This window comes from Oncorhynchus masou, chromosome 15 (genome assembly GCF_036934945.1).
Source record: "Oncorhynchus masou masou isolate Uvic2021 chromosome 15, UVic_Omas_1.1, whole genome shotgun sequence".
NCBI lineage: Eukaryota > Metazoa > Chordata > Actinopteri > Salmoniformes > Salmonidae > Oncorhynchus > Oncorhynchus masou.
This window is the reverse complement of record NC_088226.1, coordinates 75,728,952-75,753,035: the sequence shown is the minus strand read 5'-3', so window position 1 is coordinate 75,753,035 and position 24,084 is coordinate 75,728,952. Positions and strand designations below refer to the sequence as shown.

The following is a 24,084-nucleotide window of genomic DNA, read 5'->3' as shown; positions in this document are numbered from 1 at the left end:
TCCTCCATTTCCGCTCGGCTGCCCGGAGCCCTTACTTCCCCTACCACCCCTAACTATCCTCCTTACTTCCCCTACCACCCCTATCTGACCCTAACTATCCTCCTTACTTCCCCTACCACCCCTATCAGTCCCCTAACTACCCCCTTACTCCCCCTACCACCCCTAACTATCCTCCTTACTTCCCCTACCACCCCTATCTGCCCCTAACTATCCTCCTTACTCCCCCTAACTACCCCCTTACCTTCCCCTACCATCCCTATCTGCACCCAACTATCCTCCTTTCTTCCCCTACCACCCCTATCTGCACCCAACTATCCTCCTTTCTTCCCCTAACTATCCCCTTACTTCCCTTACCACCCCTATCTGCCCCTAACTATCCTCCTTACTTCCCCTACCTCCCCTATCTGCACCTAACTATCCTCCTTATTTCCCCTACCACCCCTATCTGCCCCTAACTATCCTCCTTTCTTCCCCTAACTACCCCCTTACTTCCCCTACCACCCCTATCTGCCCCTAACTATCCGCCTTATTTCCCCTACCACCCCTATCTGCCCCTAACTATCCTCCTTACTCCCCCTAACTACCCCCTTACCTTCCCCTACCATCCCTATCTGCACCCAACTATCCTCCTTTCTTCCCCTACCACCCCTATCTGCACCCAACTATCCTCCTTTCTTCCCCTAACTACCCCCTTACCTTCCCCTACCATCCCTATCTGCACCCAACTATCCTCCTTTCTTCCCCTACCACCCCTATCTGCACCCAACTATCCTCCTTTCTTCCCCTACCACCCCTATCTGCCCCTAACTATCCTCCTTACTTCCCCTACCACCCCTATCTGCCCCTAAATATCCTCCTTACTTCCCCTACCACCCGTATCTGCCCCTAACTATCCTCCTTACTTCCCCTAACTACCCCCTTACTTCCCCTACCACCCCTATCTGCCCCTAACTATCCTCCTTACTTCTCCTACCACCCCTATCTGCCCCTAACTATCCTCCTTACTTCCCCTACCACCCCTATCTGCCCCTAACTATCCTCCTTACTTTCCCTACATACCTCCTTACTTCCCCTACCTACCCCCTTTCGAAACAATCGGAAATCGGTATTTTTGGACGCCGATTTAGCCATTTTTAAAATTATTTTATAATATTATTTTATTTAACTAGGCAAATCGGTTAAGAACACATTATTATTTCAATGACGGCCTAGGAACAGTGGGTTAACTGCCTGTTCAGGTGCAGAACGACAGATTTTTACCTTGTCAGCTCATGGATTCAATCTTGCAACCTTATGGTTAACTAGTCCAATGCTCTAACCACCTGCCTCACGAGGAGCCAGCCTGTTACGCGAATGCAGTAAGAAGCCAAGGTAAGTTGCTAGCTGGCATTAAACTTATCTTATAAAAAACAATCAATCAATCAATCATAATCACTAGTTAACTACACATGGTTGATGATATTACTAGTTCATCTAGCGTGTCCTGCTTGCATATAATCTATGCGGTGCGCATTTGCGAGAAAGGACTGTCGTTGCTCCAACGTGTACCTAACCATAAACAACAATGCCTTTCTTAAAATCAACACACAGAAGTATATATTTTTAAACCTGCATATTAGCTAAAATAAAGGTTAACAGGCAATATTAACCAGGTGAAATTGTGTCACTTCTCTTCGGGATCAGTGTATATGCAACAGTTTGACCACCTGGCTCATTGAGAACTAATTTGCCAGAATTTTACATAATTATGACATAACCTTGAAGGTTGTGCTATGTAACAGCAATATTTAGACTTAGGGTTGCCATCCGTTAGATAAAATAGGGAACGGTTCAGTATTTCACTGAAAGAATAAACGCTTTGTTTTCAAAATTATATTTTCCGGATTCGACCATATTTGACCTAAGGCTCGTATTTCTGTATGTTATTATGTTATAATTAAGTCTATGATTTGATAGGGCAGTCTGACTGAGCGATGGTAGGCACCAGTAAGCATTCATTCAAATAGCACTTTCGTGCGTTTTAACAGCAGCTCTTCGTTGTGCTCCAAGCATTGCGCTGTTTATGACTTAAGCCTATCAACTCCCGAGATTAGGCTGGTGTAACCGATGTGAAATGGCTAGCTAGTTAGCGGGGTGCGCACTAATAGCGTTTCAAACGTCACTCGCTCTGAGACTTGGAGTAGTTGTTCCCCTTGCTCTGCATGGGTAATGCTGCTTCGAGGGTGGCTGTTGTCGATGTGTACCTGTTTCAAGCCCAGGTAGCGGTGAGGAGAGGGATGGAAGCCATACTGTTACACTGGCAATACTAAAGTGCCTATATGAACATCCAATAGTCAAAGGTATATGAAATACAAATCGTATAGAGAGAAATAGTCTTATAATTCCTATAATAACTACAACCTAAAACTTCTTACCTGGGAATATTGAAGACTCATGTTAAAAGGAACCACCAGCTTTCATATGTTCTCGTGTTCTGAGCAAGGAACTGAAACGTTAGCTTTCTTACATGGCACGTATTGCACTTTTACTTTCTTCTGCAACACTTTGTTTTTGCATTATTGAATCCAAATTGAACATGTTTCATTATTTATTTGAGGCTAAATTGACTTTATTGATGTATTATATTAAGTTAAAATAAGTGTTCATTCAGTATTGTTGTAATTGTCATTATTACAAATACATTTTTAAAAAATTGGCCGATTAATCGGTGCTTTTTTTGGGGGTCCTTCAATAATCGGTATTGGCTTTTTTTTTGGTCCTCCAATAATCGGTATCGGTATCGTTTTTTTGGGGGGGGTCCTCCAATAATCGGTAGAGGCTTTTTTTTTGGGGTCCTCCAATAATCGGTATCGGTATCGGTTTTTTGGGGGTCCTCCAATAATCGGTATCGGCGTTGAAAAATCATAATCGGTCGACCTCTATCCACTACTGCTCCTACCGTTCCCCTACCTCCACTGCCTGCCCCCTTACTTCCCCTACCTACCTGCCCCACTGCCTGCCCCCTTACGTCCCCTACCTGCCTGCCCCACTGCCTGCCCCCTTACTTCCCCTACCTGCCTGCCCCACTGCCTGCCCCTACTTAACCCACTACTGCCCCTACTTACTAGCAACAAATTAAGCTACCTAGTTTTTAGGGGCTTTGGGCACTGAGAGGTCTAATACATTTCAGGTCCTTTTAACGTTTTTGTGTGTATTTAGCTGCTTTTTTTCTGGAGCACTGGAAGAGGAGGCAGATGTGTCTGAAACATGCCTGGGATCTGACCAGTCTAGAGGACGAGGAGGTAGGACCAGACACACTGACTTAAACGGCATGTTAGCGTTACTAGGGTCATGACCTGCTGCTCTATGATGTCAAGAGGTGATACCAGCTCCCCATCTTCGCAGATTATCCTCTTAAACCCAAACACACACACACACACACACCCAAACACACACACACCCCACACTACACACTGTCATCCACACCCAAACACACACACACCCCACACTACACACTGTCATCTCCCAGTCAGCATGCCTATATCAAATCAAATTGTATTTGTCACATGCGCTGAATACAAGCGGTGTAGACCTTATCGGTGTAGACCTTACCGTGAAATGTTTACTAAATAAAAAAATACCCCTACCCGAGATTGAGTTTTCTTGCCTCTTTGGGATAGGGGGCAGCATTTTCACTTTTGGATAAATAGCGTGCCCAATTTCAACTTTCTGCTACTCATGCCAAGAATATAAGATATGCATATTATTCGTAGATTTGGATAGAAAACACTCTGACGTTTCTAAAACTGTTTGTATAATGGCTGTGAGTATAACAGGACTTATGTAGCAGGCAAAACCCTGAGGACTAACCATTCAGAAAAAAAACATTTGAGGTCACTGTCTATTCAATGATATTCCATTGGGGAACTGGATTTCTCAGGCACTTGTTTACAGTTCCTACCGCTTCCACTGGATGTCACCAGTCTTTGGAAAATGGTTGAGGTTATTCCTTTGTGAAATGAAGAAGTACGGCCATCTTGAAACAGTGTAACACTGTTGAGAGTTGGGCAAGACTAGAAAAGTAGCATCAGTTTGTTCTTGTCCTGTATTGAAAACAGATAGACCCGTCTTCAATTTGATCGATTATTAAAGTTTAAAAATACCTCAAGTTTTATTACAAAAGTAGTTTGAAATGTTTTGGCAAAGTTTACAGGTAACTTTTGAGATATTTTGTATTGAAATTGTGCAAATTGGAAGCTGTTTTTTTCTGGGTCAAACGCGCCAAATAAATGGACATTTTGGATAGTGTGGACGGAATTAATCGAACAAAAGGACCATTTGTGATGTTTATGGGACATAATGGAGTGCCAACAAAAGAAGCTCGTCAAAGGTAATATTATATTTTATTTCTGCGTTTTGTGTAGTGCCTGCAGGGTTGAAATATTATTTCTATCTTTGTTTACTGTTGTGCTATCATTAGATAATAGCTTCTTATGCTTTCGCCGAAAAGCCCTTTTGAAATCTGACATGTTGGCTGGATTCACAACGAGTGTAGCTTTAATTTGGTATCTTACATGTGTGACTTAATGAAAGTTTGAACTTTATAGTATTTTATTTGAATCTGGCGCTCTGCATTTTCCCTGGCAATTGGCCAAGTGGGACATTTGCGTCCCCCTATCCCAGAGAGGTTTTAAGCCAGTGAACTGGCTGGATCAAAAGCTGCTTCTAGGTCTGTTAAAGAAGCGAGCTGGATTAAAAGCTGCTTCAGGTTCGATTAAAGCAGTGAGCTAGCTGGGTAAAAAGCTGCTTTAGGGTGTTTTAAAGCAGTGGCCTGGTTAAATAAAGATCTGTTTCAGGGTCTGTTAAATTTGTGAGCTAGCTGGATAAATAGCTGCTTCAAAGTCTGTTAAAACATTGAGCTAGCTGGAAAAAAGAGCTGCTTCCGGGTCTATTAAAAGTTAGCTAGTTGTATAAAGAGTTGTTTCAGGGTCTGTTAAATCAGTGGTTATTATATGTAAGTGCTTCAGGTTCTGTTAAAGTGGTACGATAGCTGGATAAAGAGCTGCTTCAGGGTCTGTTAAAGTAGTGAGCTGGATAAAGAGCTGTTTTAGGGTCTGTTAATGCAGTGAGCTAGCTGGATAAAGAGCTGTTTTAGGGTCTGTTAATGCAGTGAGCTAGCTGGAGAAAGAGCTGTTTTAGGGTCTGCTAATGCAGTGAGCTAGCTGGATAAAGAGCAGCTTCAGGGTCTGTTAAAGTAGTGAGCTGGATAAAGAGCTGTTTTAGGGTCTGTTAATGCAGTGAGCTAGCTGGAGAAAGAGCAGCTTCAGGGTCGGTTAAAGTAGTGAGCTGGATAAAGAGCTGTTTTAGGGTCTGTTAATGCAGTGAGCTAGCTGGAGAAAGAGCAGCTTCAGGGTCGGTTAAAGTAGTGAGCTGGATAAAGAGCTGTTTTAGGGTCTGTTAATGCAGTGAGCTAGCTGGAGAAAGAGCAGCTTCAGGGTCTGTTAAAGTAGTGAGGTAGCTGGATTAATAGCTGTTTTAGGGTCTGTTAATGCAGTGAGCTAGCTGGAGAAAGAGCTGTTTTAGGGTCTGCTAATGCAGTGAGCTAGCTGGATAAAGAGCTGTTTTAGGGTCTGTTAATGCAGTGAGCTAGCTGGAGAAAGAGCTGTTTTAGGGTCTGCTAATGCAGTGAGCTAGCTGGATAAAGAGCAGCTTCAGGGTCGGTTAAAGTAGTGAGCTGGATAAAGAGCTGTTTTAGGGTCTGTTAATGCAGTGAGCTAGCTGGAGAAAGAGCAGCTTCAGGGTCGGTTAAAGTAGTGAGCTGGATAAAGAGCTGTTTTAGGGTCTGTTAATGCAGTGAGCTAGCTGGAGAAAGAGCAGCTTCAGGGTCTGTTAAAGTAGTGAGCTGGATAAAGAGCTGTTTTAGGGTCTGTTAATGCAGCGAGCTAGCTGGAGAAAGAGCAGCTTCAGGGTCGGTTAAAGTAGTGAGCTGGATAAAGAGCTGTTTTAGGGTCTGTTAATGCAGTGAGCTAGCTGGAGAAAGAGCAGCTTCAGGGTCTGTTAAAGTAGTGAGGTAGCTGGATAAAGAGCTGTTTTAGGGTCTGTTAATGCAGTGAGCTAGCTGGAGAAAGAGCTGTTTTAGGGTCTGCTAATGCAGTGAGCTAGCTGGATAAAGAGCTGTTTTAGGGTCTGTTAATGCAGTGAGCTAGCTGGAGAAAGAGCTGTTTTAGGGTCTGCTAATGCAGTGAGCTAGCTGGATAAAGAGCAGCTTCAGGGTCTGTTAAAGTAGTGAGCTGGATAAAGAGCTGTTTTAGGGTCTGTTAATGCAGTGAGCTAGCTGGATAAAGAGCAGCTTCAGGGTCTGTTAAAGTAGTGAGCTGGATAAAGAGCTGTTTTAGGGTCTGTTAATGCAGTGAGCTAGCTGGATAAAGATCAGCTTCAGGGTCTGTTAAAGTAGTGAGGTAGCTGGATAAAGAGCTGTTTTAGGGTCTGTTAATGCAGTGAGCTAGCTGGAGAAAGAGCAGCTTCAGGGTCGGTTAAAGTAGTGAGCTGGATAAAGAGCTGTTTTAGGGTCTGTTAATGCAGTGAGCTAGCTGGAGAAAGAGCAGCTTCAGGGTCGGTTAAAGTAGTGAGGTAGCTGGATAAAGAGCTGTTTTAGGGTCTGTTAATGCAGTGAGCTAGCTGGAGAAAGAGCTGTTTTAGGGTCTGCTAATGCAGTGAGCTAGCTGGATAAAGAGCTGTTTTAGGGTCTGTTAATGCAGTGAGCTAGCTGGAGAAAGAGCTGTTTTAGGGTCTGCTAATGCAGTGAGCTAGCTGGATAAAGAGCAGCTTCAGGGTCGGTTAAAGTAGTGAGCTGGATAAAGAGCTGTTTTAGGGTCTGTTAATGCAGTGAGCTAGCTGGAGAAAGAGCAGCTTCAGGGTCGGTTAAAGTAGTGAGCTGGATAAAGAGCTGTTTTAGGGTCTGTTAATGCAGTGAGCTAGCTGGAGAAAGAGCAGCTTCAGGGTCTGTTAAAGTAGTGAGCTGGATAAAGAGCTGTTTTAGGGTATGTTAATGCAGTGAGCTAGCTGGATAAAGAGCAGCTTCAGGGTCTGTTAAAGTAGTGACCTGGATAAAAGAGCTGTTTTAGGGTATGTTAATGCAGTGAGCTAGCTGGATAAAGAGCAGCTTCAGGGTCTGTTAAAGTAGTGAGGTAGCTGGATAAAGAGCTGTTTTAGGGTCTGTTAATGCAGTGAGCTAGCTGGATAAAGAGCTATTTTAGGGTCTGTTAATGCAGTGAGCTAGCTGGAGAAAGAGCAGCTTCAGGGTCTGTTAAAGTAGTGAGCTGGATAAAGAGCTGTTTTAGGGTATGTTAATGCAGTGAGCTAGCTGGATAAAGAGCAGCTTCAGGGTCTGTTAAAGTAGTGAGGTAGCTGGATAAAGAGCTGTTTTAGGGTATGTTAATGCAGTGAGCTAGCTGGATAAAGAGCTATTTTAGGGTCTGTTAATGCAGTGAGCTAGCTGGATGAAGAGCTGTTTTAGGGTCTGTTAATGCAGTGAGCTAGCTGGAGAAAGAGCAGCTTCTGTATTTCTTATTTTATTGGAATCCCCATTAGCTGTTACAAAAGCAACCTCTCCTCTTCCTGTGGTCCACACCATGCAGTAGTTGCTCTATATAATACTGCACACTTTCTTAAATTTGGTCTGGATTTGGGGACTGAAAAGACCCCTGGTGGCATATTTGGTGTGGTAAGTGTGTGTCAGAGCTGTGTGTAAGGTGACTATGCAAATAATTTGGAATTTAACAGATTAATGAGTCTTATAAAAAGAAGAGACTGGAATGCATTGTATTTATATTAACCCTCTGACTACAATGAAGAGCAAGATGTGCCACTCTGTTCTGGGGCAGCAACTGCTTAATTAGGTCTTTCCTTGCAGCAATTGACCACATATCTGGACAATAATCAAGATAAGATAAAACTAGAGCCTGCAGGATTTGCTTAAAAAAAAGCAGCTCTTTATCATGGACAAACCTTTCCTCATCTTTATAACCATTGAATCTATATTATTTGACATGACAGTTTACAAGTGAAGTTAACACTAATTAGTTTAGTTTCCCCTACTTCAACAGCCACACCATGCATTACAAGATTCAGTTGAGGTCTAGAGCTTAGGGAATGATTTGTACCAAATACACTGCTCTTAGGTTTTAGAAATGTTCAGAAGCAGTTTATTACTGGCCATGCCGTGGTTAAGCTCTTCAGGGTCTATTTAAGCAGTGTGCTATCTGCTCCTCGGCACATCACAGACAACCTGAAATGGTCCAGCGCCTCTTCAACCTCAGGAGCCTGAAGGAATTTGGCTTGGCCCTTAAGACCCTCACAAACTTCTACAGATGCACCAATGAGAGCATCCTGTCCGACTGTATCACTGTCTGGCATGGCATTTACACTGTCCGCAATTGCAGGGCTCTCCAGAGGGTGGCGCAGTCAGCCCAACGCTTTACACTGGGGGCAAGAAGATCTACACCAGGGTCAAGAAGATCATCAAAGACCTCGTGAACGGCCTGTTCACCACAGTACCATCTAAAAAGCAGAGACAGTACAGTTGCTGTTTTTCAGTCTCTCGGTTCTATCTCCAGGCCATCAGACTGTTATAGTCAGCACCCTGCCATGAACTTAGTCATTATTATTTTAATTTCACCTTTATTTAAGGCTTTATTTAAGGCTAGGCTAGTTGAGAACAAGTTCTCATTTACAAATGCGATCTGGCCAAGATAAAGCAAAGCAGTGCGACAGAAACAACAACCCAGTTACACATGGAGTAAACAAACGTACAGTCAACAACACAATAGAAAAATAGAAAGTCTATATACAGTGTGTGCAAATGGCATGAGGAGGTAAGGCAATAAATAGGCCATAGTAGCAAAGTAATTACAATTTAGCAAGTTAACACTGGAGTGATAGAAGTGAAATTGTTGCTAATCAGCTACCACCCGGCACTCTACACTGCACCTTAGAGACCCTGCCCTATGTATATAGTAATTGAACACTGGTCCCTTTAATGTTTACACCCTGTTTACCCACTTCATATGCATACTAAATAAAAATATAAATGCAACATGTAAAGTGTTGGCCCAATGTTTCATGAGTGGAAATAAAAGATCCCAGAAATGTTCCATATGCACAAAAAGCAAATTTCTCTCAAATTTTGTGCACAAATTTGTTTACATCCCTGTTAAAGAGCATTTCTCCTTTGCCAATATAATCCATCCACCTGACAGGTGTGGCATATCAAGAAGCTGATTTAACAGCATGGATATTATGATGGCCCCCGGAAGAGATGGCTGCCATTTTACGCTCACCTAACCAATTGTGCTTTTGTGTGTGTCTTTTCACATTATTTGTAACTTATTTTGTACATAATGTTTCTGCCACAGTCTCTTATGACCAAAAAGAGCTTCTGCATATCAGAACAGCGGTTACTCGCCTCGAACTGGATGAACATTTTTTCTTTAACGAGTTGGATGCGAAGGATTTACTTCAGACACCCGACAAGGTCCAAATCCCATCATTCACATGAAGAAGAGACAGAGATATCAAATCAAATTTATTTGTCACATACACATGGTTAGCAGATGTTAATGCGAGTGTAGCGAAATGCTTGTGCATCTAGTTCCGACAATGCAGTAATAACCAACAAGTAATCTAACTAACAATTCCAAAACTACTGTCTTATACACACAAGTGTAAGGGGACGTAGGTCGGGGTGCATTGTAAGGATCCGAAGGTGAGTGAGTAATCCCCCGCTACCATCCGTCCTATTAGCCAATGTGCAATCATTGGATAACAAAATGGATGATTTCCAATCACGAATATCCTACCAACGGGATAATAAAAACTGATACTAAAAACTGTGGCTGAACGACGACATGGATAACATACAGCTGGCTGGGTTTTCGGTCCATCAGCAAGATGGAACAGCTGCCTCCGGCAAGGCAAGGGGTGGTGGTTTGTGTCTATTTGCAAATAACAGCTGGTGCACAAAATCTAATATTAAGGAAGTCTCAAGGTTTTGCTTCCCTGAGGTAGAGTATCTCATGATAAGCTGTAGACCACAGTATTTACCAAGAGAGTTTTCATCTATATTTTTTGCAGCTGTCTATTTACCACCACAAATCGATGCTGGCACTAAGATGGCACTCAACAAGCTGTATAAGGCCATAAGCAAACAAGAAAATGCTCATTCAGAGGTGGCGCTATTAGTGGCTGGGGACTTTAATGCAGGTAAACTTAAGTCTGTTTTACCTCATTTCTACCAGCATGTTAAATGTGCAAACAGGGGAAAAAACTCTAGACCACCTTTACTCCACACACAGAGACACTTACAAAGCTCTCCCTCGCCCTCCATTTGGCAAATCTGACCATAACTGTATTCTCCTGATTCCTGCTTACAAGCAAAAATTATAGCAGGAAGTACCGGTGACTCGCTCAATAAGGAAGCTGTCAGATGACTCTAACCGGGACGGTTAGAAGAAATTCCAGGCAAAGCGTCAATGCAGGACTATGATCGAATCGTACTACACCGGCTCCAACGCTCGTCGGATGTGGCAGGACTTACAAACTATTACGGACTGCAAAGGGAAGCACAGCTGCGAGCTGCCCAATGACACGAGCCTACCAGACGAGCTAAATAACTTCTCTGCTTGCTTTGAGGCAAGCAACACTGAAGCATGCATGAGAGCATCAGCTGCTCCGGACGACTGTGTGATCACGCTCTCCATAGCCGATGTGAGTAAGACCTTTAAACAGGTCAACATTCACACAGCCGTTGGGCCAGATGGATTACCAGGACGTGTACTCTGAGCATGCGCTGACCAACTGGCAAGTGTCTTCACTGACATTTTCAACCTCTCCCTGACCGAGTCTGTAATAACAACATATTTCAAGCAGACCACCATAGTCCCTGTGCCCAAGAACACCAAGCTATCCTACCTAAATGACTACCGACCTGTAGCACTCAAGTCTGTAGCCATGAAGTGCTTTGAAAGGCTGGTCATGGCTCACAACACCATTATCCCAGAAATCCTAGACCCACTCCAATTTGCGTACCGCCCCAACAAACCCACAGATGATGCAATCTCTATTGCACTCCACACTGCCCTTTCCCACCTGGACAAAAGGAACACCTACGTGAGAATGCTATTCATTGACTACAGCTCAGCATTCAACACCATAGTGCCCATGAAGCTCATCACTAAGCTAAGGACCCTGGGACTAAACACCTCCCTCTGCAACTGGATCCTACACTTCCCGAGGGGCCGCCCCCAGGTGGTAAGGGTAGGAAACAGCACATCTGCCACACTGATCCTCAACACGGGGGCCCCTCAGGAGTGCTGTCTTAGTCCCCTCCTGTATTCCCTGTTCACCCATGACTGCGTGGCAAAGCACAACTCCAACACCATCATTAAGTTTGCCGACGACACAACAGTAGTATGCCTGATCACCGATAACAATGTGCTGCCAGGACAACGACCTCTCTCCAAAACGTGAGCAAGTCAAAGGAGCTGATCGTGGACTACAGGAAAAGGAGGGCCGAACACTCCCCCATTCACCTTGACGGGGCTATAGTGGAGCAGATCGAGAATTTCAAGTTCCTTGGTGTCCACATCACCAACAAACTATCATGGTCCAAACAAACCAAGACAGTCATGAAGAGGGCACAACAACACCTTTTCCCCCTCAGGAGACTGAAAAGATTTGGCATGGGTCCCCAGACCCTCAAAAAGTTCAACAGCTGTACCATCGAGAGCATCCTGGTTCCATCACTGCCTGGTTTAGCAACTGCTTGGCATCTGACCGTAAGATGCTACAGAGGGTAGTGCGTACGGCCCAGTGCATCACTGGAGCTAAGCTTCCTGCCATCCAGGACCTATATACTAGGCGGTGTCAGAGGAAAGCACAAAAAATTGACAGACTTCAGTCACCCACGTCATGCTACCGCATGTCAAGCATTACCGGAGTGCCAAGTCTAGGACCAAAATGCTCCTTAACAGCTTTTACCCCCAAGCCATATGACTGCTGAAAAACATATCAAATGGCCACACGGACTACATACGTTTTTACACTGCTGCTACTCGCTGGTTATTATCTATGCATAGTCTCTTCACCCCTACCTACATGTACAAAATACCTCGACTAACTATACCTGCACATTGACTAGGGAACCGGTACCCCATAGCCTCGTTATTAATATTTTATTGTGCTACTTGACTTTAGATTGTTTGGTAAATATTTTCTTAACTCTTTCTTGAACTGTACTGTTGGTTAAGTGCTTGTAAGTAAGCATTTCACAGTAAGGTCTACACATGTTGTATTCGGCGCAGGTGACAAAGGTTGATTTAACTTATCTGATGGGCATGTTTTACCTGATTTATTGATAACTGGGTATGTTTGACCTGATTATCTATAAATGAGCATTTTGTACCTTATTTATCTATTATCTTTGGGGATCCTGAGTGGCGCAAGGGTCTAAGGCACTACAGACCCGGGTTCGATCCTGGGCTGTATCACAACCGGCCGTGATTGGGAGTCCCATAGGGCGGCGCACAATTGGCCCAGCGTCATGAGTGTTTGGCCGGAGTAGGCCGTCATTATAAATAAGAATTTGTTCTAAACTGACTTGCCTAGTTACATTTAAAAATGTATCTTTAACTGAGCATGTTTGATCTATAAATGGATAATCAACTAGACGTCATTGTTGCACCTGTTAGTGATCATAGTGTGAGATACAGTATATGTTGTCTGTGTGTTTGTGCCTTCAGTTGGTTTGTTTGTGTGTCTCAGGAAACCCCCAGGCCAGAGTATGATCAAATCCTACAAGAGAAGAGACGGAATAAGAGCGGGACAAAAAGGAGGAGTGAGGTATTTATTATGATATCTATATAGATAGAGAGATACAGCGGCTTGCAAAAGTATTCACCTCCCTTGGAATTTTTCCTATTGTGTTACCTTACAACCTGGAATTAAAATAGATTTTTTTTGGGGGGGGGGTTGTATCATTTGATTAACACAACATGCCTACCACTTTGAAAAGGCAAAATATTTTTTATTGTGAAACAAGCAAGAAATAAGACAAAAAAATAACTTGAGCGTGCATGATCTACTTTGTAGAGCAACCTTTTTCAGCAATTACAGTTGCAAGTCTCTTGGGGTATGTCTCTATAAGCTTGGCACATCTAGCCACTGGGATTGTTGCCCATTCTTCAAGCCAAACTGCTCCAGCTCCTTCAAGTTGGATGGGTTCCGGTGGTGTACAGCAATCTTTACGTCACACTACAGATTCTCAATTGGATTGAGGTCTGGGATTTGACTAGGCCATTCCAATACATTTAATTGTTTCCCCATAAACCACTCGAGTGTTGCATTAGCAGTATGCTTAGGATCATTGTCCTGCTGGAAGGTGAACCTCCGTCCCAGTCTCACATCTCTGGAAGACTGAAACAGGTTTCCCCCAAGAATTTCCCTGTATTTAGCGCCATCCATCATTCCTTCAATTCTGACCAGTTTCCTAGTCCCTGCCAATGAAAACCATGGGGGATGGTGTTCTCATGGTGATGAGGTGATGGGTTTGCACCAGACATAGCATTTATCTTGATGGCCAAAAAACTCAATGTTTAGTCTCATCTGACCAGAGTACCTTCTTCCATATGTTTGGGGAGTCTCCCACGTGCCTTTTGGCAAACACCAAACGTGTTTGCTTATTTTTTTCTTTAAGCAATAGCTTTTTTTCTGGTCACTCTTTCATAAACCCCAGCTCTGTGGAGTGTACGACTTAAAGTGGTCCAATGGACAGATACTCCAATCTCCGCTGTGGAGCTTTGCAGCTCCTTCAGGGTTATCTTTGGTCTCTTTGTTGCCTCTGATTAATACAGTGCCTTGCAAAAGTATTCGGCCCCCTTGAACTTTGCGACCTTTTGCCACATTTCAGGCTTCAAACATAAAGATATAAAACTGTATTTTTTTGTGAAGAATCAACAACAAGTGGGACACAATCATGAAGTGGAACGACATTTATTGGATATTTCAAACTTTTTTAACAAATAAAAAACTGAAAAATTGGGCGTGCAAAATTATTCAGCCCCTTTACTTTCAGTGCAGCAAACTCTCTCCAGAAGTTCAGTGAGGATCTCTGAATGATCCAATGTTGACCTTAATGACTAATGATGATAAATACAATCCACCTGTGTGTAATCAAGTCTCCGTATAAATGCACCTGCACTGTGATAGTCTCAGAGGTCCGTTGAAAGCGCAGAGAGCATCATGAAGAACAAGGAACACACCAGGCAGGTCCGAGATACTGTTGTGAAGAAGTTTAAAGCCGGATTTGGATACAAAAAGATTTCCCAAGCTTTAAACATCCCAAGGAGCACTGTGCAAGCGATAATATTGAAATGGAAGGAGTATCAGACCACTGCAAATCTACCAAGACCTGGCCGTCCCTCTAAACTTTCAGCTCATACAATGAGAAGACTGATCAGAGATGCAGCCAAGAGGCCCATGATCACTCTGGATGAACTGCAGAGATCTACAGCTGAGGTGGGAGACTCTGTCCATAGGACAACAATCAGTCGTATATTGCACAAATCTGGCCTTTATGGAAGAGTGGCAAGAAGAAAGCCATTTCTTAAAGATATCCATAAAAAGTGTAATTTAAAGTTTGCCACAAGCCACCTGGGAGACACACCAAACATGTGGAAGAAGGTGCTCTGGTCAGATGAAACCAAAATGGAACTTTTTGGCAACAATGCAAAACGTTATGTTTGGCGTAAAAGCAACACAGCTCATCACCCTGACCACACCATCCCCACTGTCAAACATGGTGGTGGCAGCATCATGGTTTGGGCCTGCTTTTCTTCAGCGGGGACAGGGAAGATGGTTAAAATTGATGGGAAGATGGATGGAGCCAAATACAGGACCATTCTGGAAGAAAACCTGATGGAGTCTGCAAAAGACCTGAGACTGGGACGGAGATTTGTCTTCCAACAAGACAATGATCCAAAACATAAAGCAAAATCTACAATGGAATGGTTCAAAAATAAACATATCCAGGTGTTAGAATGGCCAAGTCAAAGTCCAGACCTGAATCCAATCGAGAATCTGTGGAAAGAACTGAAAACTGCTGTTCACAAATGCTCTCCATCCAACCTCACTGAGCTCGAGCTGTTTTGCAAGGAGGGATGAGAAAAAATGTCAGTCTCTCGATGTGCAAAACTGATAGAGACATACCCCAAGCGACTTACAGTTGTAATCGCAGCAAAAGGTGGCGCTACAAAGTTTCTGTTTTTGATTTGTTAAAAAAGTTTGAAATATCCAATAAATGTCGTTCCACTTCATGATTGTGTCCCACTTGTTGTTGATTCTGATCTGAAAAAAATACAGTTTTATATCTTTATGTTTGAAGCCTGAAATGTGGCAAAAGTTCGCAAAGTTCAAGGGGGCCGAATACTTTCGCAAGGCACTGTATATACTGAGATCATGTGACACTTAGATTGCACACAGGTGCACTTTGTTTAACAAATGATGTGACTTCTGAAGGTAATTGATGGCACCAGATCTTATTTAGGGGCTTCATAGCAAAGGGGGTGAATACATATACACGCACCACTTTTCAATTTTAGATTTTTTTTGAAGAAGTTATTTTTTTCATTTCGCTTCACCAATTTGGACTATTTTGTGTATGTATGTCCATTACATGAAATCCAAATAAAAAGCCATTTAAATTACGGTTGTAATGCAACAAAATAGGAAAAACTCCAAGGGGAATAAATAATTTTGAAAGGCCCTGTATATAGACATAGATTGATATATACTGTAGATATAGTTATAGATATTTATAGATAGAGATATATAGAGCTAGACTACCGGTCAAATGTTTTAGAACACCTACTCATTCAAAGGTTTTTCTTTATTTCTACTATTTTCTACATTGGTAAACACATATGGAATTATGTACTAAAAAGTGTTAAACAAAAATATATTTTATATATTTGAGATTCTTCAAATAGCAACCCTTTGTCTTGATGACAGCTTTGCACACTTGACATTCTCTCAACCAGCTTCATGTAGCACCAACTACCTCATGAAGCTGGTTGAGAGTGAGCAAAGCTGTCATCAAGGCAAAAAACGTTGAAGAATTTCAAATATAAAATATATATTTTTATTTGTTTAACACTTTTTGATTGCTACATGGTTCCATGTGTGTTATTTCATAGTTTTGATGTCTTCACTATTATTCTACAATGTAGACAATAGTAAAATAAAGAAGAACCCTTGAATGAGTGGGTGTCTCCAAACTTTTGACTGGTACTGTAAGTATATATGGTGTGTGTTAGCATACAGGTGTGTGTATTGTGTGTTAGCGTACAGGTGTGTGTTAGCGTACAGGTGTGTGTTGGCATACAGGTGTGTGTATTGTGTAGTAGTGTACAGATGTGTGTTAGCGTACAGGTGTGTGTATTGTGTGGTAGTGTACAGATGTGTGTTAGCGTACAGGTGTGTGTTAGCATACAGGTGTGTGTCGGCATACAGGTGTGTGTATTGTGTGGTAGTGTACAGATGTGTGTTAGCATACAGGTGTGTGTTGGCATACAGGTGTGTATTGTGTGGTAGTGTACCGATGTGTGTTAGTATACAGGTGTGTGTTAGTATTCAGGTGTGTATTGTGAAAGGTTGGTATACAAAATAGTATTTACTCACAAAGACAGCTTAGCTCCATGTGTGTTTGTGCGTGCATGTGTGTGTGTGATGACATTATGCCTTCTATTATTTGCAGCTAGGTGGAGTGGGGTATGGTGAAGCAGAGGAGGGAGAGAAGGACAAGATGCTCTCACAGGTACAGCTGATGGAGGGTGGGAGGGGGGAATGGAGGGAGGGAGGAATGGAATGGAAGGAGTGGAGGGAGGGAAAGACACACTGCTCTCACAGGTACAACTGATGGACAGAGGGAGGAATGGAAGGAGGGGAGGGAGGAATGGAAGGAGGGGAGGGAGGAATGGAAGGAGAGGAGGGATGGGATGGGAAGGAGGGAGCAAGGGAAGGAGGAATGGAGGGAGGGAGGAATGGAAGGAGAGGAGAGGAGGGAGGGAGGGAGGAATGGAAGGAGAGGAGGGAGAGAAGGAGGAATGGAAGGAGAGGAGGGAGGGAAGTAGGGAAGGAGAGGAGGGATGGGATGGGAAGGAGGGAGGGAAGGAGGGATGGCGCGAGGGAAGGAGCGAGGGAGGAATGGAGGGAGGAATGGAAGGAGAGGAGGGAGGGAGGAATGGAAGGCGAGGAGAGAGGGAGGGAGGGAGAAATGGAAGGAGAGGAGGGAGGGTGGGATAAGTGGTGGGATGGAGCAAGGGAAGGAGAGAAGGAGATGAGGGAAGCAGAGAAGGAGAGAGAAAGGGAGGGAGGGAAATAAGTGGTGGAAGGGGAGGAGAGAGGGAGGGAAGGAGAGGGAGGAATGGAAAGAGGATAGGAGAAAGGGAGGGAGGAATGGAGGGAGGGAGGAATAATGGAAGGAGAGAGGGAGGGAGGAATGGAAGGAGGGAGGAATGGAAGGAGAGGAGCGGGGGGATGGAGGGAGGCATGAAAGGAGAGAGGGAGGGAGGAATGGAGGGAGGGAGGAATGGAGGGAGAGGAGGGAGGGAGGGAGGAATGGATAGAGCGAGTGAGGGAGGAATGGAAGGAGCGAAGGAGGGAAGGAGCGAGGGAGGAATGGAGGGAGGAATGGAAGGAGAGGACGGAGGGAGGAATGGAAGGCGAGGAGAGTGGGAGGGAGAGAGGAAAGAGAGGAGAGGAGGGAGGGAGGAATGGAAGGAGAGGAGGGAGAGAATGAGGAAAAGAAGGAGAGGAGGGAGGGAAGGAGGGAAGTAGGGAAGGAGAGGAGGGATGGGATGGGAAGGAGGGAGTGAAGGAGGGATGGCGCGAGGGAAGGAGTGAGGGAGGAATGGAGGGAGGGAGGAATGGAAAGAGCGAGTGAGGGAGGGAGGAATGGAAGGAGGGAAGGAGCGAGGGAGGAATGGAGGGAGGAATGGAAGGAGAGGAGGGAGGGAGGAATGGAAGGCAAGGAGAGAGGGAGGGAGGGATAAGTGGTGGGATGGAGCAAGGGAATGAGAGAAGATGAGGGAAGCAGGGAAGGAGAGAGAGAAAGGGAGGGAGGGAAATAAGTGGTGGAAGGGGAGGAGAGAGGGAGGGAAGGAGAGGGAGGAATGGAAAGAGGGAAGGAGAGAGGGAAGGAGGGAGGAATGGAAGGAGGGAGGAATGGAAGGAGAGGAGCGGGGGGATGGAGGGAGGCATGAAAGGAGAGAGGGAGGGAGGAATGGAAGGAGAGGAGGGAGGGAGGAATGGAAGGAGAGGAGGGAGGGAGGAATGGAAAGAGCGAGTGAGGGAGGGAGGAATGGAAAGAGCGAGTGAGGGAGGGAGGAATGGAAGGAGCGAAGGAGGGAAGGAGCGAGGGAGGAATGGAGGGAGGAATGGAAGGAGAGGAGGGAGGGAGGGAGAAATGGAAGGAGAGGAGGGAGGGAGGGATATGTGGTGGGAGGGAGCAAGGGAAGGAGAGAATGAGATGAGGGAAGCAGGGAAGGAGAGAGAAAGGGAGGGAGGGAAATAAGTGGTGGAAGGGGAGGAGAGAGGGAGGGAAGGAGAGGGAGGAATGGAAAGAAGGAAGGAGAGAGGGAGGCAGGAATGGAAGGAGAGAGGGAGGGAGGAATGGAAGGAGAGAGGGAGGGAGGAATGGAAGGAGGGAGGAATGGATGGAGAGGAGTGGTGGGATGGAGGGAGGCATGAAAGGAGAGAGGGAGGGTGGGAGGAATGGAAGGAGAGGGAGGGAGGGAGGAATGGAAAGAGCAGAGTGAGGGAGGAATGGAAAGAGCGAGTGAGGGAGGGTGGAATGGAAGGAGCGAGGGAGGGAGGGGGAGATAATTGGTGGGAGGGAGCAAGGGAAGGAGAGAAGGAGATAGGGAAGGATAGAGAAATGGAGGGAGGGGAGGATAGAGAAATGGGTTGAGGGAAGGAGAGGGAGGGAAAGAAAGAAGTAGTGGGAGGGAAAGAGAGAGGGGGAGGGAGGTTGGGAAAGAGGGGGAGGGAAGCAGGGAAGGAGAAAGAAAGGGAGGGAGGGAAAGAAGTGGTGGGAGGGGAGGAGAGAGAGAGAGGGAGGGAGGGAAGGAGGTAAAGAAAGTGGTGGGAGGGAGGGAAGGAGAGCTGTGGTGGGAAGGAGGTAAGGAAGGAGGTAAGGAAGGAGGTAAGGAAGGAGGTAAGGAAGGAGGTAAGGAAGGAGGTAAGGAAGGAGGGAAGGAAGGAGGGAAGGAAGGAGGGAAGGAAGGAAGGAAGGAAGGAAGGGGAGAGAGGGAAGGAAAGAGGGTGAGGGAGGGGGGAGAGAGGGAAGGAAAGAGGGTGAGGGAGGGGGGAGAGGAGGGAGGGAAAGAGAGAAAGGGAGGGAAAGAAAGAAGTGCTGGGAGGGAAGGAGAGAAGCAAGGAAGGAGAGGGAAAGAAAGAAGTTGTGGGAGTGGAGGGAGGGAAAGAGATAAGTGGTGGGAGGGAAGGAGAGAAGCAAGGAAGGAGAGGGAAAGAAAGAAGTTGTGGGAGTGGAGGGAGGGAGGGAGGGAAAGAAGTTGTGGGAGGGGAGGGATGGAGGGACGGAGGAGTTCCATTGAATTTGTTAAACAAAGCATGCTGACGAGCTCCTACTGTTTTGTTACAGATCAAGCTAACAGAGCTTCCATTGTTTTTATCTGAAGGATGCTAGCAAAGCTTCCATTGTTTTTATCTGAATGATGCTAGCAAAGCTTCCATTGTTTTTATCTGAAGGATGCTAACACAGGTTCCATTGTTTTTATCTGAAGGATGCTAACAGATCTTCCATTGTTTTGAACTGAAGGATTTTAACAGAGCTTCCATTGTTTTGAACTGAAGGATGCTTACAAAGCTTCCATTGTTTTGAACTGAAGGATGCTAATGCTAAGGCTTAACTGCAATTTAGTAAATAAACCTGTGTGTACGTGCGTGTGTGTGTGTGTACGTGTGTGTGTGTGTGTGTGGGAACCCCTGCTCTGGTTGGTTTAGCCAAAAGCTGCTTACCTTCCGCAGATTACCTCAGATTATATATATAGAGAGAAGGTAGACTAGCTAGAGAGATGTTGACACTTTCAGTAAACAGGCACATGATTTCCATGTCAGTATACGTCTAACCCTAAACCTGTCTGTATGAGTCTAACCCTGTCAGTATGTTTTATTTTATTTATTTTATTTAACCTTCATTTAACCAGGTAGGCAAGTTGAGAACAAGTTCTCATTTACAACTGCGACCTGGCCAAGATAAAGCAAAGCAGTTCGACACATATAACAACACAGAGTTACACATGGAGTAAAACAAACATACAGTCAATAATACAGTAGAAAAATAAGTCTATATACAATGTGAGCAAATGAGGTGAGAAAAGGGAGGTAAAGGCAATAAATAGGCCATGGTGGCGAAGTAAAATATAGCACTGGAATCGTAGATTTGACAGTAGATGAGTGTGCAAAGTAGTAATACTGGGGTGCAAAGGAGCAAAATAAATAAATAAATACAGTAGGGGAAGAGGTAGTTGTTTGGTCTATTTATAGATGGGCTATGTGTAGTGATCTGTGAGCTGGTCTGACTGCTGGTGCTTAAAGTTAGTGAGGGAGATATGTGTTTCCAGTTTCAGAGATTTTTGTAGTTCGTTCCAGTCAATGGCAGCAGAGAACTGGACGGAGAGGCGGCCAAAGGAGGAATTGGCTTTGGGGGTGACAAGTGAGATATACCTGCTGGAGAGCGTGCTACAAGTGGGTGCTGCTATGGTGACCAGCGAGCAGAGATAAGGCGGGACTTTACCTAGCAGAGTCTTGTAGATGACCTGGAGCCAGTAAGTAGATTTGGCGACGAGTATGAAGTCGAGGGCCAGCCAACGAGAGCGTACAGGTCGCAGTGGTGGGTAGTATATGGGGCTTTGGGGACAAAACGGATGGCACTGTGATAGGCTGCATCCAATTTGTTGAGTAGGGTGTTGGAGGCTATTTTGTAAATTACATCGCCGAAGTCAAGGATCTGTAAGATGGTCAGTTTTACGGGGGTATATTTGGCAGCATGGGTGAAGGATGTTTTGTTGTTTGACTTGTATTTAAGAGCAGTTGGAGGCCAAGGAAGGAGTGTTGTATCGCATTGAAGCTCATTTGGAGGGTTGTTAAGTGTCCAAAGAAGGGCCAGAAATATACAGAATGGTGTCGTCTACGTAGAGGCGGATCAGAGAATCACCAGCAGCAAGAGCAACCTCATTGATGTATACAGAGAAGAGAGTCAGCCCAAGAATTGAACCCTTTGGCACCCCCATAGAGACTGCCAGAGGCCCAGACAACAGGCCCTCAGATTTGACACACTGAACTCTTTCGGAGAAGTAGTTGGTGAACCAGGCGAGACAATCATTTGAGAAACCAAGGCTATCGAGTCTGCCGATGAGGATGTGGTGATTGACAGAGTCGTAGCCTTGGCCAGGTCAATGAAGACGGCTGCTCAGTACTGTTTCTTATCGATCGCAGTTAAGATATCGTTTAGGACCTTGAGCGTGGCTGAGGTGCATCCATGACCATCTCTGAAACTAGATTGCATAGCGGAGAAGGTACAGTAGGATTCAAAATGGTCGGTGATCTGTTTGTTAACTTGGCTTTTGAAGACCTTATAAAGGCAGGGTAGGATAGATATAGGTCTGTAGTAGTTTGGGTCAAGAGCGTCCCCAACTTTGAAGAGGGGGATGACAGCAGCTGCTTTCCAATCTTTGGGAAAGAGAGGTTGAACAGGCTAGTAATAGGGGTTGCAACAATTTCGGCAGATAATTTTAGAAAGAAAGGGTCCAGAATGTCTAGCCCGGCTGATTTGTGGGGGTCCAGATTTTGCAGATCTTTCAGAACATCAGCTGACTGGATTTGGGAGAAGGAGAAATGGGGAAGGCTTGGGCGAGCTGCAGTGGGGGTGCAGTGCTGCTGACCGGGGTAGCCAGGTGAAAGCATGGCCAGCCGTAGAAAAATGTTTATTGAAATTCTCAATTATAGTGGATTTATCGGAGGTGGCCTAGTGGTTAGAGCGTTGGACTAGTAATCGGAAGGTTGCAAGTTCAAATCCCCGAGCTGACAAGGTACAAATCTGTCGTTCTGCCCCTGAACAGGGAGTTAACCCACTGTTCCTAGGCCATCATTGATAATAAGAATTTGTTCTTAACTGACTTGCCTCGTTAAATAAAGGTAAAAAAAAAAAGTTTCCTATCCTCAGTGCAGTGGGCAGCTGGAAGGAGGTGCACTTATTCTCCATGGACATTATGATGTCCCAGAACGTTTTTGAGTTTGTGTTGTAGGAAGCAAATTTCTGCTTGAAAAAGCTAGCCTTGGCTTTTCTAACTGCCTGTGTATATTGGTTTCTAGCTTCCCTGAAACGTTTCATTTCATGGGGGCTGTTCAATGCTAATGCAGAACGCCACAGGATGTTTTTGTTTTGGTTAAGGGCAGTCAGGTCTGGAGAGAACCTAGGGCTGTATCTGTTCCTGGTTTAAAATGTCTTGAATGGGGCATGCTTAATTAAGATGGTGAGGAAGGCATTTTTAAAGAATAACCAGGCATCCTCTACTGACGGGATGAGGTCAATATCCTTCTAGGATACCTGGGCCAGGTCGATTAGAAAGGCCTGCTCGCTGAAGTGTTTCAGGGAGCATTTGATAGTGATGGAGGTTGTTTGACCGCTGACCCATTACGGATGCAGGCAATGAGGCAGTGATCGCTGAGATCTTGGTTGAAAACAGCAGAGGTGAATTTAGAGGGCAAGTTGGTTAGGATGATATCTATGAGGGTGCCCATGTTTTCGGCTTTGGGGTTGTACCTGGTTGGTTTATTGATAATTTGTGTGAGATTGAAGGCATCAAGTTTAGATTGTAGGATGTTCGGGGTGTTAAGCATGTCACAGTTTAGGTCACCAAGCAGCACGAGCTCTGAAGATAGATGGGGGAAATCAGTTCACATATGGTATCCAGAGCACAGCTGGGGGCAGAGGGTGGTCTATTGCAGGCGGCAATGGTGAGAGACTTGTTTTTAGAGAGTTGGATTTTTAAAAGTAGAAGTTCAAATGGTTTGGGTACAAACCTGGATAGCAGGACAGAACTCTGCAGGCTATCTCTGCAGTAGATTGCAACAACGCCCCCTTTGGCCGTTCTATCTTGTCTGAAAATGTTGTAGTTAGGGATGGAGATTTATTGGTGGTCTTCCTAAGCCAGGATTCAGACACGGCTAATACATCCGGGTTGGCAGATTGTGCTAAAGCAGTGAATAAAACAAACTTAGGGAGGAGGCTTCTAATGTTAACATGCATGAAACCAAGGCTTTTATAATTACAGCAGTCATCAAAAGAGAGCTCCTGGGGAATAGGAGTGCAGCTAGGCACTGCAGGGCCTTGATTCACCTCTACATCACCAGAGGAACAGAGGAGGAGTAGGAAAAGGGTACGGCTAAAAGCTATGAAACTTGAACGTCTAGGATGTCCGGAACAGAGTAAAAGGAGCAGGTTTCTGGGGACGATAAAATAGATTCAAGGTATAGTGTACAGACAAAGGTATGGTAGGATGTGAATATAGTGGAGGTAAACATAGTCATTTAGTGATGATGAAAGAGATATTTTCTCTTGAAATATAATTGAACCCAGGTGATGTCATCACATGTGTGGGTGGTGGAACTGAAGGGTTGGATAAGGAATAATGAACAGGGCTAGAGGCTCTGCAGTGAAATAAGCCAATAAACACTAACCAGAACAGCAATGGACAAGGCATATTGACATTAAGGAGAGGCATTCTGAGTCGAGTGATCATAAGGGTCCAGTGAGTAGTGAGGTTGGTTGGGATAACGGCGATTCAGACAGCTAGCCGGGCCATCGGTAGCAAGCTAGCAGAAGATGGAGGTCTGTTTTTAGCCACCCCGTGCGTTTTCGTCGGTAGATTAGTGGGGTTCCGTGTGGTAGAGGGGACTAACCCTGTCAGTGCGAGTCCAACCGGAACCCTGTTAGTGACTCCAACCGTAACCCTGTCAGTGACTCCAACC

At 44.9% G+C, this 24,084-nt stretch overlaps 1 protein-coding gene across 1 annotated transcript in view; it reads left to right on the top strand.

The window, feature by feature from the left end:
- LOC135556809 (anoctamin-1-like) overlaps positions 1–24,084 on the top strand; it is a 191,368-nt gene that overhangs the window by 102,400 nt on the left and 64,884 nt on the right. The window contains 3 exon segments of the mRNA XM_064990257.1: positions 3,199–3,281; positions 12,799–12,876; positions 16,787–16,846. Coding sequence (XP_064846329.1) covers positions 3,199–3,281; positions 12,799–12,876; positions 16,787–16,846 — 221 coding nt within the window.